This window comes from Macrosteles quadrilineatus, unplaced genomic scaffold (genome assembly GCF_028750875.1).
Source record: "Macrosteles quadrilineatus isolate MER2022 unplaced genomic scaffold, UCM_ALF_1.0 Scaffold_7__1_contigs__length_78375512, whole genome shotgun sequence".
In the NCBI taxonomy this organism is placed as follows: Eukaryota; Metazoa; Arthropoda; class Insecta; order Hemiptera; family Cicadellidae; genus Macrosteles; species Macrosteles quadrilineatus.
In genome coordinates, this window is record NW_026542600.1 from 1,130,682 (window position 1) to 1,151,329 (window position 20,648).

The window sequence follows — 20,648 nt, forward strand, 5'->3', positions numbered from 1 at the left end:
ATATAACATTCAGAAATATCATAAATGAATAGCTGAACAATCGGGAGTTGTACGGGACTTGTAATTACCTAATTACAAACCCTAAAGTGGTTTAAGTGCTCGTTCAGGTCCATCGAATAGTGGCGGAGATGTCCGAAGGTGGGTTGGACACCTCCGGCCAGTACACGACCGGACACTTTTCATATTTTTGCAAGGATTTATCCATTTACTAATTTATGTGTCAAAATAAGTTAAAGAAATCGACACATGTCCTGAATTGTATACCTTTACTTTCAGGAGATTCTGATGTTTGTTTTTGTAAAGTTGCTATATAACACAAACAAATAACAATAAGCAATGTTGTTGTTCGGTTGAGTTACACAATTTGTTCTGACATTTTAGCGAATTTCCAAGGTAAATGTCGTCTCATGGCACAGGATTATCATGACATCTCCTCAATGTGCATGGCCTGAGCAACCGCCATATTTTATTGATTTTCCCACAAATAGTCCATTGCTATTCGAAAGCCTGTACCAAGTTTCGTTAAGAGTCGGTTTTATAGTTATATGGTAAGTTTTAAATACAAAAGCACAAAATAGTAGATATCTTGGTAACAAAGTGGTTTTGAAAAATGTAGTCTCAATCATCTTTTTATTTTGAACTGCAAAACTTGTTTCTTAAGTTTTTTGTTTCGGTTTACGGGAGACCATGTCTATAACACGACTTTGGGGTCTTCGGCTCTACAATCGACCTAAACTGATCAACGTTCCACTATCATCAAATAAGTGGAAAGGCAATTTTTGTGATAAACACTTCTAAAAGTAATTTATACTTTGAATTTATTTTATAAAAATAAATTCATTATTATAAATATAATATTGTTAAATTAAATACATCAATGTTTTGGTAATGAACATTTAGTTTATTCTTAGAGTGTTCGTTTTACTGTAAAAATTATTTACCATTCTTCAGCACAAAACTATGAAGAAATCATCAACAAAAGAGCTACCCTTTATATACAATATCTACTCGTAGGACGTAGAAGTCCTCAATTTAAACACTTAAACGCACGTTATCCAATGGAATGCATGTTTGGTTTAGATGTTAAAGTGTCGCACACTTAAGGTTTCATTAGAGTTTGATATTTCAGTTCCATTTTTATTGGTCTTTAATTAGTCATTCGTATTCTGGAATCAAATAATTCTACAGTTTTGGTATACAGAATAATATTCAGTTTAGCCATGGAAAATGAAGACCATGCGTATAAATAATTCCTATTTATTTAAAAATATTGTTATAGAGTGGAGAGCTTGGGTGGAAATCAATTGAATCGTTTAAAAATTGTGTATCTGCAGTTTATTATGAAGAGTACCGGTACATTACATTGTAAACAGCTGATTCATCTAGCCTAAATACTAAACACTTTCAGCTCCAGGTCTTAAAATCTGAAACAGAAATATCGATTTATTAGATTGATCAAGAGCTGAACTTTGGAGGCAACGGTTAATTGGTACCTCAACATGGTGCTATTTTGAAAACAAGTCCAGAGATCATAAAATTACAATATTACGGTGTGCAACATTCAATGTTTATACAAGTCAACTATACTCCTTACTTTTAGAAATCAAATTCTTTCCATGTCATTTTGGACCCACAAATTATGTTCGTTTATATTTGAGAAAGTTGTTGTCTCTAATTGCATGAGTAGGCTAACAATGTTGTTGTTGATGAGTTTTCAAAATGTTGATAGTGAAAAGTTCACCGATTTAGTTAATGAACAGTCAACAGTAGAAGATACGTTGACGATTTTAATTGATAAGGGTATGTCAAGATAAAGAGAATCGGTTAAATTTTGCAGGTTTAACAGTTTTTGTTAACATTTTTTCTGACTATGTCACTGCAACTTACCTACAGTTCTAGATAAATGTAGTTGAAGAAGACTAAACGCTACTTTCAGAGTTGGGGAACCAAGCGGAGCAAGACTCAGCGACGACTTCGCAAAGAGAGGACAGAGCCTTCCGGGCACCAGCGGCTTCTTCGAACTCTGAAACTGATAAGAACAGATTACACGTCAAGACGGCCAAAGTCCACAGATACACATTTAGGTCCCCGCACCTTGGGGCCTCCTGCTTTAAAAGCAAAAGCCAACTCAGAAAGTAACCGATCTATGTTCAAACTCAAAACTAAAATGTAGCCTTATTACTTTCATCAAAATATACGTAAATAGTACAAAATATATCACAAAAATAACCATTAATGCATAGGCCTACACGTGTAATTTCTCCATTCTTACAATTCCCTATTTTTAGATGATAATATACTTCAAGACTGCTGATTTTAACCAAGCTGTAGACACACTAACATTAATTTCCTGAAAACGTAATGTCTTCAAAAAAGTTGGAATACATTGTACTAAACAGTACTAAATGCGCTTTTAGTGTAAACGTTGTACAACTAAACTTAGGCCTACATAGGTACCGTATGTAATTATTAATTATAGACCCTTTAAAGTTATTTTATTTAAGACACTTCAAGTCATAGTTGGAATATTGTAATAAAAAGTAGGCCTGCCCTTGCATAGTACAACACGATAAAACACATAGTACAAAACCTATGTTTCGAGTCCATATCTGGGTGAAAGACATTTTCTCTTGTTCTTGAAGAAGAATGAGAAGCTAAAAACACACCAAGTAGAAATATAATGTAAACTATACTATATAAGAGTTATAAGAGTTACATTTCGTAAACAGAGCCCAGGTAGCATCCATACATTTCTTGTTTATCGTGGAAGCAATGAGGATGATTGAAATTGATTTTTTGTTTAATATTGAAGATAATTTTCTTATTAAAGTATTGAAAATTAATATTTGTATTTTTTATGTGATGCTCTCATCGTCATTATGCTATCAAAATTAAACACCATTTAAAGATTACTTTTCGACACTGGTCCTACAAAGTGATGCTAGTTTGCACACTACTCGTGTTTTTAGAAGGAGAGCCATTCCCACTATTTTCAGGATTAGTAAGTTATAGAATAAAATAACTATAATTATATAAACTTGTTACACTTTACCTTTTAGTAAAATAATAAGAATAAACAATTGTTTTTGAAAAACAATATTATTTAGCAGATTTAAGTTTTTAATTTATAAATTCGACTTTGAATACTACACGAGGTAAAGTTTTTTTTAAGATTCAGTACAATAAATTCCAAAGTAATATTAATGATTCAAATTAAAAAAATTCATTTGGACATTGCTCGAAGTCAACTCTTGCTTTGACGAAGTTTTCTGGAGTAGCACAAAACACAGAATAGTCTGCAATGTTTCCGTTAAACTATGTTAACCTTTTCCCACTCAAGTATAAGGTTTTACTCAAAAATGTTAAATGACTGCAGTGATGGCATAGTTCACACATGTTTTCGACACAAACGGTTTACCAGGATAAGTTGTACTTTGTATTTTCTTTTGGCTTTCTTTAACAAAAAAGAAAATTTGTCCACCCTGTGGTCAATAGTCGTAAGATTGTATTTTTTATTTATTTGTTTTCGACGATTTTGTTTTGTAAGTGTATTTAGACACACTATGGTAGTAAATGCGTTTTGCCAAATTATGTGTTTTGAAAGTTGTGCTGCTCTAAAGAATCCCTTATGCGTTTCAAGTTACAGATTAGTAACAAAGTTAAAAAAATATTATCCTCAAATAAAGTTTCCATTTTTACTTTAAATATAATTAGGCCTATGTCTGCAACCCATAATAAGTGGTATTTGTTTGTAGAGTAGTCGTTTAACTCTAGCTACTGTGATATTTGTTTAAAGGTGTACTTTTGTGTACTTGATTCTAAGAAGTAAAATTACAAAATATTTCGTGTTCTACTGATTTTTGGAAAATGTGTTAAACAATTTTAACATTATTGGTTGTAACATAATTCAGATTAAATGTAAAACGAACTAGGTTTTTTAACCAATTAAATGTTCTTATTATGTTTTGTATATTTTCATTCCTTGTAACAGCCAAGTAATATACCAAATAAATTATTTGGAAATAACCAGAACACCTAGTTTGCTTGGCTGAAAACTTAGTAGTTCAGTTAAGTTCCCGATATAACCTAAGTGACTACACTAGTACAGGAAGGAAGGGATGCGAATGCCTCGCAAGGCCAGAATCTGATTATCTTATATTTGACCCACAAGCCTATCTTAGACGAGCTGCCTACACCCCTCTATACACCTATAACTCTGATAATACAATTATAAGCAGAAAATTTATAGTTTTTTTGTTTTAATAATAACCGGTTAAAAATCAATCAAATATCGGATTTTTCCCGATCGAAATGGTGACAGTTAAGTATAATATAGAGGTTTGGTATGAGAATATGCCACAAGGTACTCAAAACATAAAAATTACTCTTACAGCACAAATATTTATTTTATATTACAGTGGCTGTGAAAAGGTTCGTTTGGATTATTATTTTCCATTAATATTTACGTGGTAAAAACTGAACAATTCCTAGGTGAATAACAACGAAATTAAGTGTTACAATTAACTTTGGTTACAACTTGTAACTGATTTGTTGCAATAAATGCATCCGTACAACAGAACTGTTATATTTATTTATTAAGAGTCGAATGAGGCTGATGAGCAACGATTGCTTATTTGAGAAAAGCTATCAGCTCCAATTAAAATCGCATATCTATTTAAGCTAATCAAGTCCAGTTTAGTTTGTAATTAACAAATGTTCAGGTCGTTTAATATTTTTGTTATCAACATTTTGCGTAATGTGATGAACAAATAAAGTGTTATAGCTAGGCTAATGATTGTAGTATTTATATCACAAAACTATGTTTTATTTCAACATTTATCTTTGTTTCAGTCTTATGTTGAACCATCTATAATCTCTTGTTGAAAACACTATACTTGTCCGTCAGAAGAATTAGAATTCGCCACATTTCTGTGTTCGTGTGTTTTAAGTAGGACTGCTTGGGGGAAATAAAACTCTCCTTTTTTAAACGTGAATAGTTTTCTCAATGTGTAAAATAATAAGCTTTTTGAGAGAGGGAAGTGTAATAAAATTCAAAAGTTACGATCAAATGAGTAAGTTATTTGGGAAATATCGTACACCGAAGTAACACTACCTAGACTCGATGTGTGCTGAGTTAAGTTGGAGGGTGGTTAAACACAGTTAGCCTACTGTTGAAATAAATTGACTATCAAATAACCATAACGGCGTAGTTAATGGCTTGACAGCTATGATAAATTATCCTGGCTTGGCGTATGGCGTATGGTGTAACTAGAGTATGGTGTATGGTGTATTTACCGGCTTGGTTGGCTCGTTTCCCGAAGATGCTGCCGTTGAAGGGAGGTTTGCGGTAGGTGGCCTCGGCAAGGGCGAGGACCAGGAGAGCGACCATGACGAACACGAGGCTTCGGGAGACCATCTTGTCAGAGATAAGAGTGTGCAGATCTGAAAATTATCGAGACAAACAATGAGGAGGCAGTCGACCCAGTAAACAGCCAAACTCCGGGATAAGATTTAATGGGTAAAAATAAAGAGGAAATCAAGATTTTTTCAAAAAACATTTCGTTAACTAGATACTGTATCTACCCTTTGTATGTTTTACATTACGATTTTTATCTTTTAAGTCTTCCAACGGATATATAAAACCAGATATGGGGTTTTAGGTGGACTTGTGTTAAGAAAATACTAACTCGGTCCAATTCATAATTTAAAATTAGCGACCAATTAGTTTCATACTAACTTACACAAAAATGGCTCATTTAATGAAAAATATTAAAAACACATTTGTTTAGCATTTAATTGCCATATAAAAGGTCAAAACGACCGAATAACAAAAGAGGTGAAGTATCACGATTTGTAGTTGTAAAATAGGACAAAATGAGGCGCACCCTGCCTATCTTAACCTTTAAACCCTTATAAGAGATAGCCTTTGATATGTCTTACTATCATATACAATCTGTAAAGAGGTAGGTTTTCTTACATTAATTGACCAAAGCCTCGTTTGTAACCCTGTAGAATAAACCAATTTGACATTTACAAAATAATGAAAATGCACAAAACATTGTTCTATAGCATCTTGCAAGAACAATACTTTATTGTTCTTATTAATTATTTCTTGAAATTAGTTTCTTATTTGTCTAAAACACAGTGTTTTAGCCGGTTAACAGTTTTCCAACAATCGCCGAAGTTAATAATATCGAGGTTAGCTCAAGGCATTGACTTTATAACACTATAGTCAATGCTCAAGGTCACCTGAGTGTTAAAAGAAGGGTCGCCGGAATGGTCGCCCCCGGAAACATCACCCCCCAGGCTAAACGTGACGTCACGAAACCAGACAACCAGCTGGTATAAAATCTATGTCCGCGACCGGAATCGCACCCCCCCAAGGGCTTGACAAGTAATTTATCAAAGTCTAGTTGATACGAACTAATTATGTTATTAATTTTAATTCAAACAAGTAGAAACGGGAAGGTCTCTCCCGGCAAGGCATCCCCTGTGTACACCCCGGAATCGTCCCCCCCTGAAACGCTACCCCTAGTAGGGCTGGGCTGCTCGGCAGCCTACCTGCTGCCCGTCCTCCCCAGTCCATTGTTCTGAGGGTTGGCCGCTCGTTCATTATTATTGTCGCTTGGACAACAGCTTTTCCACAGAAGAAAGTTGCAGACGCTGTGGTGGAATATCAATCAGTAGATTTAGATATGTATGAACTTCTAAGACAACTAAATAATACGAGCAAAGATTGACTTTAAAAATGATTCTTTTATACTTAATTCATAACCAACGATAATGCGTAGAGTATACATTTTTTCTGTTGCATTAAATAGTAGTTATAATTATCAACATCAGTAAACTTACCTTACACCCTATGGTAATTGTTAAGCAACACATTTGTTAAAAATAGAATAATTTCTAAATGTATTAAAAATGAATCGCATTGCTTTAGGTTTGGCCCCGATTTAATTCATAATTTGAAAATTATAAACAGATTATTAAATAAGAATAAACATAAAAATATCTTTTAGGGGATTAATCCCTTAAATTTAACTAAATAATTAATTGTTAGTAATTACAAATATGTAAATGATACTATTCTAAAGGTTATGCCAAAAAGTACCTTAATTCAGAAACAGCCTAGGCTTGATTCATATCACTGGAATAGAGTCAAAATATAATTAAAGTATAATCAAAATATCAGAATAACTTAAAATCGAGAAGAGGACTTGCAATCAGTGTTGATATACCAATAAATTAGTTTTGTTATAAGATGTATATGTTTAGAAAACCTTTTTGCCACTGAAGTTTGCAAAATTATGTTTCATAATTACTAAGGGGAAAATATACGTGAGTTCAAATTTTTAATATGTAATCAAAATTTGAAATGTTGAGCTGTAAACTTGTATTACATCGCTTAAACGATAGTAACATTCGTATATACTCCAATTAATGTATCACAAAGTGCCAATTTTAATCAAAAATACCCCCGCCACAGCAAACCTGCAGACTAAGCGAATTTCCATTTGCCTGATTGGATTTACGCTAAAATGTCTCTGTAAAAATATCACATTTATTCCCTATTTAAATAACATTATTTCAATACATATCAATATCAATTGATATGGGGACGCCACCTAGGTGCGTATTTTGACCCAAATATGAGTGTAGAATGGTGTGAGATGATCTGTGTAGCTTTGTTACTGACTAAGATCAGCTGTTTCATTAGCCAGGATCATTTATTTAAAGCCCAATGATCAGGAACAGCTGGGTCCAGTTTTGAACCATCAAAGTTTAACGAGTACTTAGGTTTGCTACAACAGGGAGGGGTAAAAAGGTGTTTTTTTTTTTTGTAAAATGATAATAGTTTAGTATGAAATGAATGCATTTTCCAAATTTGATTAAAATATGTATATAAACAAGCCAACTACAACAGTTTACCTACTTATTCTAAGTATAACATGGAAATTTTAAATTTACAGATTTTTGGAATTTTCTCCGTAACCATTAGGCGCATAATTAATGCTTCAATATACTAAATTATTTGTTTTTTTTAAGCTCTACAAAATGGTTTATAAAGAAATTGCTAAATTTTAAGTTTTTACTGTCAAAAATGGGAAAAACCAATTTTTACCCCATAAACCCCGTTCCCTTGGTTCGATCATGATGGTTCGCGAACTCGTTCGAATAAACGTAGGTTTACACGCTTGTACTTACCAAATTTCGTCAAATTTATAAATTTGAACGGATGGTGTTTTTGGCATCTAGGGACTTCAAAACGAAAAAGTAAATCGGTCCCGGATCCAGGTCTTACCATGAGTACTACGGTAATAGCTTATTCCCTATAGGGGAAATTCGCTAAAACAAATTTAGGATTTTGTAACAATGTTTAGAAGACAGGTTCTTAAATTGAGAAATAAATACACACAATGAGTACTAAATCGTCTTTTAGGCCTATACATATAAGAAAATACAAAAATATAACTGAATAAAAATTTAATATTCTACAAAGTGTCAAGGAATTTATACAGTACAAACTTCATTTACAATATAATTTAAAACAATAAAATATATTTAAAAATCAAAAACAAGAGCACAAAAAGAAGAAAAATGCATAAAGATAAATAGCGAAGGTTTTTTTTGTTACGCACTTTAAATTTGTGTGTTTCGTATTCTTATTTTTATTTCTTTTTATAAATACACATTTTGCTACTGTAGTACCTTTACCTATTTGGTAGTGTTTGGACGCCTTCTTATATGGGAAAAGGTTGAAAAATATGCTGATAATATTTCAAATTATCAAATCAAATAATTCATTTTAACTACGTAAAAAATAATGTAAGTAAATAATTAAATATATTTTCTTAAATTGTTTTTGGTAACAAATAAATCATTAAAAACCTGGTAAACATTAAAGACCAAGAGCACAACAAATAAAGAAAGCAAAAAGAAAAATCATTTGTGCCCTAAATGAAAAATGAAATACAAAAAATAACGTTTTACTAAGTTGTAGAATATGCCTACGGTTATCTGTAAATATCAACTTATGCTCTTATTTAAGATTTCCTACTGACTCCTTGCGGGATGTCCCCATTATATGACAGAAAACTGACAGTCTTTAAAACGTTGTTTTTAGGTGTGGTGTTTATGTACCAAATCTTATTGATTTATCTATTGCCGTTTTGAAAATATTAAGCCCATGCGGGACTTTATAAGTAGGTACTCTGTATATGTGACCGTGAGCGCGGTAACTCGGGCAACAACGCTGCGAGTTTGATGAGATTTGTTACAAATGTGTAAGCCTAAGTTTATTAGAACGAGTTCGTGAACCAGCATAATCTGACTATGGGAACGGGTGTGTCTGAATTGCGAACACCTCCAAAATGCTGGAGACTGAACATAAGTCGCCAAGATTGCGCACAAATATTCGGAATCGGGGGAAATGAATGAGTCACTGTTTCTTGTAATTTATGGAAGATTTAATACAATTGTTTTAAATGTAATGTTTTAAGACTTGAATTGGCATGTACAAAAACGCAAAGAGTGGAAAAGTAAACGGATAAGCAAGAATTCACATGAGTGGGTTTCATCGATTTCCACTAGAGCGTGCAATTGATTGTGATATATTATATTTTTAAACGTGACAGAGTTTTTTTTAATTTCAAAATTATGAATCAACCACTTTCGCGATTTTCGTGATTTTTGTGTTGAAATAAAATATAATTTTCAAAGGAAGGGAATGTCAATGCCATGATTTCATTTTTTTAAGTTTAATTTTTTTAGTCTAGCAGCCGTCGCTAATAATTTAAAATCGTTTCAGTGCTGTTTTAACTAACAGCTGGTTTCAAACTGTCATTGACGTTTTTATGTTACAAGTAGTTACTTAAATATTGATCGTCGGTGTTTGCCCCCATACTGTTTTCAGTTTTAAATGTAGTTTTTTCCTACCGTAACGGATCTTCGTATTCAGGAAATCTGTAGATTTGAACTATACATCTCTAATACTTCTACCATTGGGTAAAATCAAGATTTGTCTGAAATCAAATCTGTGTAAGTAGGCCTATAAGTTTATGCCATGAAAGTTATGTCATGTTTGTAGAATGTGTGTAGTCTATATCGATATACCAAAATTTTGAGGGTTATAAAAATGTGAAACGTTGTAGCAGGTTTCTGGAAAACACTGGGGAAAATCCCCTACCGTATTTTGAGCTGATTATATTGTTAGTGCAACTACACAGTATACTTTATACAAATTACATTAACATTTTCAAAATCTGTTTAAAACTCTATGAGGCGTTCTGTTCACAAATCAACCCCTTCCAAATTAATTAAGTACATAGGCTAGATAAGACTGATAATTATGAATTATGGTAATGTAAGAATTATGGTAAAAAGTTGAAACTGACTTTAGAAAATAACTAACTAAACTTTTCCTTAACTATGTTAAACAAACGTATTTGGCTCAGGTATTTTTGGGAGGGACACCTGAAGTGGGGAAGTCTAGCTATTTTACAAAAAAATACTTCCCGCTATAAATACAGTTGTACTCTACGAATTAATAGTCTGCAAATTACAGACGAATTCCATAAATCAATACTTTGAGAATAGTGGATACTATACTTAGGATTATGTTCTCTTGCAAACTTTTAAGTTGTACGTATTAATATTCTGCGAACTACAGGTAGATATAAATGTGTAATTTTCAAAACAATGGGCGACCGTTCATGGAATAACTGTACTACTTCAATGTCAATTTACTTATTTAATATCAGCAGTGTGAAATCATGAAATAAAGTGAATGTGACACGGTTGCTTACTTCTCTATCAACGCAAACTTAAACATTGTGAGCTTTTTCCTGTTTATTGCCGAAGAAACTAACCAATATTTACTTTCTAAATTCTTTTTACGGGAAAGAGTCCTTCACCAATATCAAGTCAGGAATGTTCTCAATGCATTTATTTTAGTATAAAATCCAGACAATTATTTAAATGTATATCATATACATCATTTATTGCTCAATGTTTACAATTTAAGAATTAGGAAATGTGAAAATATGTTTGTCAAGTGTGTACTGTATTATGATGTTGAGTGGTTGAAGCATGCTCATATTAATACGAGTTGATTCCTTACTTAATTTTTACTATTACTATAAACATTTTATTTCATTTCCACGTGTTTCAAATACATTTCATACGTTGACGGAAAAAAAACTATATGTAGTTTATACATAATTTGATGTATAAAATTAAGGGGAAATGTCTAGAGAAATCACAATATCAAAGTGTTAATTTGTATTTATCTTAATATCCACAACATTTGCGTAATAATGCCAAATCCTTCCCATTCTTGCGAGTTCAGTCGAGCGGTGGTAATATGGGACAGTCTCTACCCTTGTGAACAATAGCTGGCTCGAGCCACGAGCCCAAGGGTGTCCTACTATTTGCCACCAGTGTCGTTTGCCACCAGTGTCGTTTGCCACCAGTGTCGTTTGCCACCAGTGTCATTTGCCACCAGTAGGGTCAGTTCCTGGAATTCCCGCCGTGGCCGTTCCTATGAGTCATAACCATGTAGATGTACTTATATATTTTTTTGACATTAAATAAATGTTTATAACTCCAGTTACAACTGTGAATAATACAAAAATAACATTTGGCACAGTATACAGCACATCAATGATATTAAATCCCATTAAAATACTTGAAAAGACGCAGTTTCGGTGTTTAGTATTCTGCGAATATACAGGGTGAAGAACTTAAATGTACCACACCTTTGCAATCTCAGAAACTATTCGATTTAGAGAAAACATTATATGGGAAATTTCAACTACTATTTTATGACATTTAAAAACATGAATTCTCTTCCTTTAAAGCCTGATATTTTCAATATTTAACTTAAAAATTTCTTATCGGACACCTTGTATTTTATGACGATTTTAGACTAATTTTAAAAAATCTGTTGAATTTTTTCTATAAAGCTACGTAAAGGAGTTACAGCGTGTAAAATTTAGATTAAAGTAGCTTTTGATTACATTCAGCATGATATAGCTCCTAAACGAGTAAGTTTGGAGAAAAAGTGCAAAGAATAAATTATAAATGTTTTAAAATTACATCTACATTCCAAAAAGATCATAAAATATATTGACATTATTCCTTTGAGACGTTAGGTTCATGTAACAGTTATGGGATAAACAACATATCTAAAAACTGCGTTTTGTTATCATAAGTTATCTTGAAGTTTTTTGGAAAGAATCTTTCATATGTCGGTATTATGTTGTGTAAAATTCTGCCTGATAACTTCTTAAAAATAAGCAACTAAAACCATGTATGTTGACCAAGTCCGTCTATCGTCTAAATGTATTTGTTGATTGAAGTGATTGAATGTGGTTTTATTGAGTACGTAGTTATATAGTTTACATTATTATTTAGCCGCTTTAGATATATAGTTTGTCTTCAAGATTCATTTAACTGTGGTGTCATTCTTGTGCAATATGCATCTACTTATATATAATTCAACTTTAAAAATCTTTGTACAACTAAATCTAGAGTTCTACTGGACCGATTAATTAATTAGTGGGTCATTGGAAACCTTAATTTATATTAATTTATATAGTTTTAATTTATATTAATTTATATAGATTTGCAAATAATTATGAACGTTTTTAGCGAATTAATAAATAAATAAATTAGACTAACACTTTGTAAAACTTGATGAGAACAGCACTAACTATGTCGTAACACTACAAAACCACAGATAGGAATGAGCGTTTCCGTCGTTTATTTCCCTACTCCTAGAGAGAGTGTTGGAATTTTTACCATACAAATGTTGCAAGAGAGGGTGATAGTGTGAATTATAGGTATTCCTTGGTCCATCGGCCGGTGCCTAGAGGGGTGATGACCCACGGACTAGGGTTGGGGCTGATGACTCACCGAGCCAGGTATAAAGTGGTGGCAAATGACACAAATCCTAGAGTGGTGGCAAATGACACTGGTGGCAAATAACACATATTCGAGCCCAAGCCCTACAGCAGGTATACCGGGGGTGATCATGGCAGGGGGGGACCTTTCCGGGGTGTGCATTTTGAAAACGATCGGGGTTAAAGTATCCGGTTAACATAAATTGTGATTAGAAAATCTGGTAATTGTATATGATAAGTGAATATAATTATCTAATTAATACTCAAACTCAAAAATAACTCGGCATATCGACGAGTGCATGCTGCAACTGAAATTGAGTGTCCGCGGCCGGAAACATCACCCCCCAGTCTCTGACGTCATTATGACGTAGGGGGGTGATGTTTCCGGGGGCGACCTTTCCGCGTCCCCTAAAAGAACTTTTAAAACAGATTTTAGCTCACTTATTACCACACTAACATGTGATAACATACTAAAAAATATAATAATGACAATACATTTATCATTATTATTATATTAGGTACCGTATATAAAATATTGTTATATCAAATTATTATAATATTGTATTATGTGATATAGTAGGCTGAGGATTTAATTTGGACTGAATGTTTGATACAATTCATGAAACAATATAATCAGTTTGATAATATAGAAAATACCTGCAGACAGTTAAACAAATAATAAGTTTTTAACCGAAAAAAATACTGACAATCTTTCAAAACAAGAATCGCACGTAAGATCACTTCCGAAACAAGAATGGCACGTTAAATCACTTTCAAAACTAGAAAACATTAGATCACTTTCAAAACAAGGAAACTTTATATCCCTTTCAGAACAAGAATTGCACGTTAGTTCACTTTCAGAACAAGAATGACACTTTAGTTCACTCTCAGGACAAGAATAATCATCTAAACTGTGACTTTAGAGCTTGAATCCACCAATAAAAATTTAATGTTACATGCAAACGCCTCTTCAATTAAGCTATGCGTAGTTTGGTCGTCTAAATCGCGAGTGAATACACATAGCCCGTAGCTCTTACTGGACATTATATCGCTCGAGACTAGGCCTATTGGATATAGTCAGTATTATAAATCATACAGATATTTTACTAACATTATTTACTTATCTCCTGTCAAACTGTATAGTTTTAGTATAAGCCGAGGAATTTTGACTTTTAATTACTAATATATAAAAACATTCTTTTAATAATTAAATTTTCATTTCCATAAGATGAGAGGAATACAGTGTCATTCAACATAAAAAAAACCCACAGTTGTTTTTGTATAAACAATTATTGATTCAGATAAACTAGTTTAATAAATAATTTAATCAACGTATTTAAAAGTTAATTTAAATCCTGAAAATGGCAGCCATTAATTATTGAATTAGAAAAATGCCCTAGGCTCTTTGAACCTAGTAGGCCTACTTGGAAAAACACGCCTTAATTTGTATGTACAATCTATTATGATATTTTATTATAATGTTTATCTCGGCTTACAAATTTAAAATGTGCACAAAAAATTCAAACGAAAACATAACAATTGGAATTCGACATGCGAATTAATTGTAATATGAGAGCATGGATTATCAGTTGAACTGGTCGATTGTAATTTTAAACTTGGTCGAAATTAGATTCTGTTAATTGGACATTGTGGGTTGTGTTGTGTCTAGTGGAATATAAACGAGACCGAACATTTTATTCTAACGATTTAATAACTTCTTTGTCCGATTGAAAAAGTAATGTAGGACTATAACAGCTAGTTGGAGACGATTACGACCATTTCTTTACCATACGCACAGCAAAAATCTTCAATGTATTCCCTATATTTTTAATAAGCGGAAAAATTGAGTTGGGACTACGTATACTATCTGATACCTCCGCAAACTAACATGCATGGTTTGGAGTTAATACACCAATATATTATCAAAATCCGGATGAAGTAAATTCGTTTTAAGTTGAGCTAGAGATATTTTAACATTTACAATTTTGTAGCTAATGTTAACTAGATCAACCAAATTGTTTGACACTAAAATGTATATAATCACTATAATGCTGCTAAATAAGATAACACTTTCACATTTTCACGACTAATCTTAGCTTAGTTTTCAAATAGTCATATTTTACTGTTTATATTATTATTACTCGGAATATTAAGGTTATTATCGAATGAATTACTACTTCAACATGATAAACTATAGAAACAAGATATATTTAGAAAATACAATTTACGTCAGATATAGATGAAAAAATGAAAGTGAATCAACATAAAATATATGTTAAAAGTGTATTCGAACAGTTGGAGTATTGTTCGGAACTTATTGTAAACTAGAGATAGCAAGTGTGGTGTGTGGCGTGTGTGCTAGATGGTATATAGTGTACACAGCCTACTCACCTGGACTAGGGGTGCACCTGTTATGTTCTACTGGTGGCGCGTACCCCTTATATACCACGGTGCCCCACCCGCCACCACCCCTTCGCAACTCCCTTGAGGACTGACTTCATTTACCCACCTGTTGATATGATCTACTGCCTCCTTCGGTTCTATCTTCAGTTAATTTCATCACAGCCTGTAAACAGTGTTCCTTGGCAGGGGAGAATAAAGTGTATTACAGTAATTTAATTTTTGATACCCAATAATTTATTTGACAAATGAATTAGAAAGTATACTAAATGCCGATGGGTATGTTAGTTTACTGGTAGAAAACTACGGGTTCTAAATTACCAGATTTTTTGTCTCGTGCTGTATTTACGTGGTTCCTTAATATGTTTTTTAGAATATGTCAAATTAAAATTAGTTATTTCGGAAAAAAGCATGTTTATACGGATATTTAGATATGTACATTTATCAGGAAATGATTTTAGATTTCCGAGAAAAAACGTAATACTCACTTTAGTTGTGCAAAATGTGAAAATAATTAAACAACAATTGTTATTATAACAAGATTTAGCTGATTTGGGACTATCTTAAAGAGATGACTCACAAATATAACTGATTCAATTTAAACGTTTTGTCTGCTTCTACAAAAGGTCGACTATAAAGATCTCGCAATAAAACCGATTTATTACACAATTCTGCCTAAGTAAGTCTTTAGACAAATTTATTTTCTATTTATTTTTTTTTTCGAAAGTTAAATGATGTTATTGTAGGAATTAAAATAGAATCCCTATTATTGGTTTTGGGTTGTTAAATTCAACCATAGTTTGAAACTAGGATATTATGAACAAGAAGCAAATACAACGCCCACTATTTCATCAGAAGAAGACGTGCACACACATTACCTAATTGAACAAGCTTATTTTAATAGTAACAATGAAGAACGGTGGATCCTATCACTAAATATTATCAGTATTATTTTTATAAGTATAGTTCACCTTTGTACTGTACCGGCTCACCCCATACTATGCTGGATATGTTTCACACACGGGGACTTATAATAGTCTATGTGGACGGGTAAATACAAGAATAAAGGAAGAGGTCATCAACCTCTTAAAAAACGACTACCCATTACTATACAACTATAGCTATGTAACTCCATGAAACTTAAGCTCGAAAACTCAACTACTACGATTAGATAACTCCACAACTTCAGACACAAACCTTCACCACTAAAGCTATGCACAGCCATGTAAATAGTCCTATAGCTCAACAACTGCACCTGGACCTCAACAACTACAGCTCAATAACTCCACAACTACACTCGATACCTCCACAACTGCGCTCGATACCTCCACAACTACGAATCGATACATCCACAACTGCAGCTCGATACCTCCACAATTACAGCTCGATACATCCACAACTACAGCTCGATAACACCACAACTACAGCTTGATACATCCACAACTACAGCTCGATAACACCACAACTGCAGCTTGATACATCCACAACTGCAGCTCGATTCCTCCACAACTGTAGCTCAATACCTCCACAACTGCAGCTCGATGTATCTACAACTACAGTTTGATACCTCTACAACTGCAGCTCGATGCATCCACAACTACAGATCGATATCTCCACAACTACAACTAGATCAATTACACAACTCCATAACTGTAGCTCGGTACCTGAACAATTACAGCTAGATACCTCTACAAGTACAATTTGATACCTCCAAAACTGCAGATCAATACCTAGATAACAACAGCTCGAAACCTCCATAACTACAGCTATGTACCTCCACAACTGCAGATTGATACCTCCACACCTACAGCTCGATACATCCATTACAGTACTACATTTAAATAATATAGTTTTGAAGGTTTGTAGCTAGTTTTGGACCTAAACTGGATGTAGTTGTGGTCCAGCTGGACCTCCACAACTACAGCTTTGTACCTCCACAACCATAGTTCGATACTTCCACAATTACAGCTCAAAACCTAGACAACTACGGCTCAAAACCTATACAACTACAGCTCGAAACATTTACATCTGCAGCATCTATACCTCGACAACTACAGCTTGATCCCTCCTCAACTACACCTTGAATCATCCGAAGCTTCAGCTGGACTTATACAACTACAGCTGGAAACCTCCACAACTGCAGCCTGATATCTCCACAATTACAGCTTCAAAAATCTACAACTATACCTCAATGTACCTCCAAAACTATATCGCCGTACCTTCAAAACTACAGCTCGGTACCTACCTCCACACCACAACTAAAATTCGATACATCCTCAATCATAGCTTGTTAAGTCCATAACTACAGCTCGGCGCCTCAGCCCTCAACAAATACAATTTCATTCCTCCATAACTACAATTACCTTTACAGTTACAGTTTGTTTACACAACAACTACTACTTGATACCTCCACAAATACAATTCAATAACTCTAATATAACAGCTTCAAAAATAAAAAAATAAACAGTTTGATACCTCCACAGATGAAGCTCAAAAACTCCACAACTATATAGCTCTGTACCTCCACAGCTACAATTTGATACATCTGCAACTACAGTTCGATAACTCTACAACTTCAACTCGATTCATGCACAATTACAGCGTCAAAAATCTACAACTATACCTACAAGTACAGTTCAGTACTTCAACAACTACATATTGATACCTTTAAAACTACAGATCTATAACTAAAAAACTACAGCTTAGCTTGATACTTCCTAAACTACAGCTTGGTGCATCCACAACTACAATTTGATACCTTCACAGCTAGAGCTTGACACCTTTACAACTACAGCTTGGTATCTCCTCATCCACAATTCGATACCTCCACCACTATGGTACAGTTTGTTAACTCCACAACTACAATTTGATTCCTCCACAACTACAATTTTATTCCTCCACAACTACTGTTTGATACCATCCAAAACTGCACATTTCTATAACTCCACAACAACAGCTCGGTACCTCTACTATCTCTGTGGTCGTCATCGTCACATCACTTCGTATGTCCAGTTGGCTTATGTCAGTCTCTAGCATATGTTCATTGTAAATTCAAATCTATGCCAGTAGTGGTAGAGGAGGCTTAGACCATTTGTGTCGGTTTACAAGTTGAGTAATTACATGTTACCCTTGAGTTCCTACTGTGCAAGTAGACGTCTCATCCTATTTGTTAATGTTCGGTTACATTTGAGAACGCAACACGTTTTAGTTTTATTATATTTTGAAATGTACAATGTGAGCATGTATTTGGTATCATATTTGGTTATAATACCAAATCAATAGTTTGTAGGTAAATACTTTTATTTTGTTAAAATAATTTTTAATTAGGTGATAGACAACACCGAAACGAACTTTGCATATAATGGTTGGGAAAAGATCTCGTAATTGTCTTTTCCTGTACTTGAAGGATGAAAAATTTAAGTCTCGAGTAGTTGCTGTAACAGCACAAGTTACAATTGTTATCACAATCTGTTAGTGACTGGCTGGGTAGCTGAGTGGTTATAATGCTCGCCTAACAATCAAAATGTTCCTGGTTCGATCCTGAGAAAAGTCAGTAGCTTTTCAAAACTGGGCCCAGCTGTCCCTGATCATTAGACTTTAAATTAATCCTGGCTAATTAAACAGCTGATCTTAGTCAGTAACAAAGCTACACAGATCATCTCACACCATTCTACACTCATCCTTCACTCATATTTGGGTTAAAATTTAAAATACCCACCTAGGTGGCGTCCCCATCTCAATTAGTTGATGATTGATTGACAATTGAGTTAGCTTGCTGACTGTATACCGCTTCATCACAAGACTCAGTACAGCTTAGCTATAGTTACCATACCTTTATGGATGTTTATTGCATGTTATTACTCTTAGCTACCCATAGTAAATTATTAAACACCCAAACCTTAGGAAGTTTACAAAGTTTTGCTTAAACAAATTTACAATGTTTATAGAAGACAACAATATTTTTGGGGTTGAGCCCAAGGGCAGCATAGTGCTGAAATAGGTCTACATATCAACCTTTGCTTACCTTCAAGATTTTTAAATTACTATAGGCCAACCAATATAAGTGACATCCACTCACCATGGATACAAAAAAGTAGCCAACTATTACCAGTAATGATATGCCAGATTTAGTTGTGATATCTTTTTTCGTTTTGAAGTTATAAAGTCGTCCCAAGACTTGTCACCCTGTATATTAATAAAGTGATCTCCCATCCAGATATCTCTGCGAAAATTGTTTTCAGAACATCTTAAGAGTTGTGTATTTGTTTTATGACGTTTATTTGACAATATTAAAAGGATAAAACTTAAAACATGTGTCAGAAATAGTTGTCCCGACAAAGAATATGTTCAAACAAAATTAGATAGTAGTAGTAGATAGTTGAGTTAGTTAAAATTGTGTTGTCTTACCTAAGTTTTCCAATAGAGGTCATTGAATGCATTTTCGCTGTCTCCAAGAGTGACATTGGGTTGTATTTCTTAGCAATTCCAGCAGATGTATTGTCCTGCGATTGTTGGAGGTTTGGGGTCCAAAATAACCCAGTGATTAGCAATATAATTGCAACCACTTCAGTGCGGGGCTCAAAATCACTACACCGGTTGAAAGGGTTGACCATGTACTTTGTGAATTAATAATGAAGCAATTTGCTTCAAAACAACTATGGTAATATGTTGCCAATTACCCTAGAGCCACTTGGCAATGGACAATGTAGCTTAACCTATTTACTGAAAAAATACTACGGTTTTCTATTACTTTCCTGGGAGAAATTAGATCCATTTTATTATAATAAGAGATTGTGACATGACTAATGCAGTAAATGAACTAAAAAATTACATAGGCGCTATTTTTTGTACCAACAACTATATACCAGGAAAAATTACTAAAAGATACACAATAGAAGAAAAAAGAAAATGAAAGTTATTGTGTAACTTAATACACCCAAAGTTCTACTATTATACAAAAAATACCTTGTTCTTTATTTAGTTTTCATTCCAACAAATTTTTTTTGATGGATCATAAGTACACAGAAACAGTACCTAGAACCTCACGAATTCGACAGACAACAGCTGACAGGGGCAAGTAAAAAAACAAATTTTCAGAACACTTAGTTTTAATTGTTGAATATTGTTTACTAAATATGTAAAAATACTCACTTAAGTAACAAACTAATATGTAAAAATTAGTCTGTGATGTATTCGTTTATTAAAACCCGTTAAAAAATTTCAATGTTCTGGAAAACTCAACAAACTTAAGATCCATATAATATTGTCGAGTTAGTGAGGTTTTGCTGTAAACCTTCATATAATTGCTTAAAAAACAATGGGAAAAATGTTTAGATGTAGAAGTCT

General features: G+C 33.4%; 1 protein-coding gene across 1 annotated transcript; it reads right to left on the reverse strand.

The window, feature by feature from the left end:
• Nucleotides 1-1,320: 1,320 nt before the first annotated feature.
• On the reverse strand, nucleotides 1,321-15,298 carry LOC128998245 (SIFamide-related peptide). The gene is made up of 4 exons (XM_054424296.1): nucleotides 15,294-15,298; nucleotides 5,296-5,449; nucleotides 1,888-2,029; nucleotides 1,321-1,424 (listed from the first exon to the last, which is right to left on the reverse strand). Exons 2-3 carry the CDS (start codon nucleotides 5,414-5,416, stop codon nucleotides 1,920-1,922), a joined length of 231 nt encoding a protein of 76 aa, XP_054280271.1. The 5' UTR covers nucleotides 5,417-5,449; nucleotides 15,294-15,298; the 3' UTR covers nucleotides 1,321-1,424; nucleotides 1,888-1,919.
• Nucleotides 15,299-20,648: the final 5,350 nt, after the last annotated feature.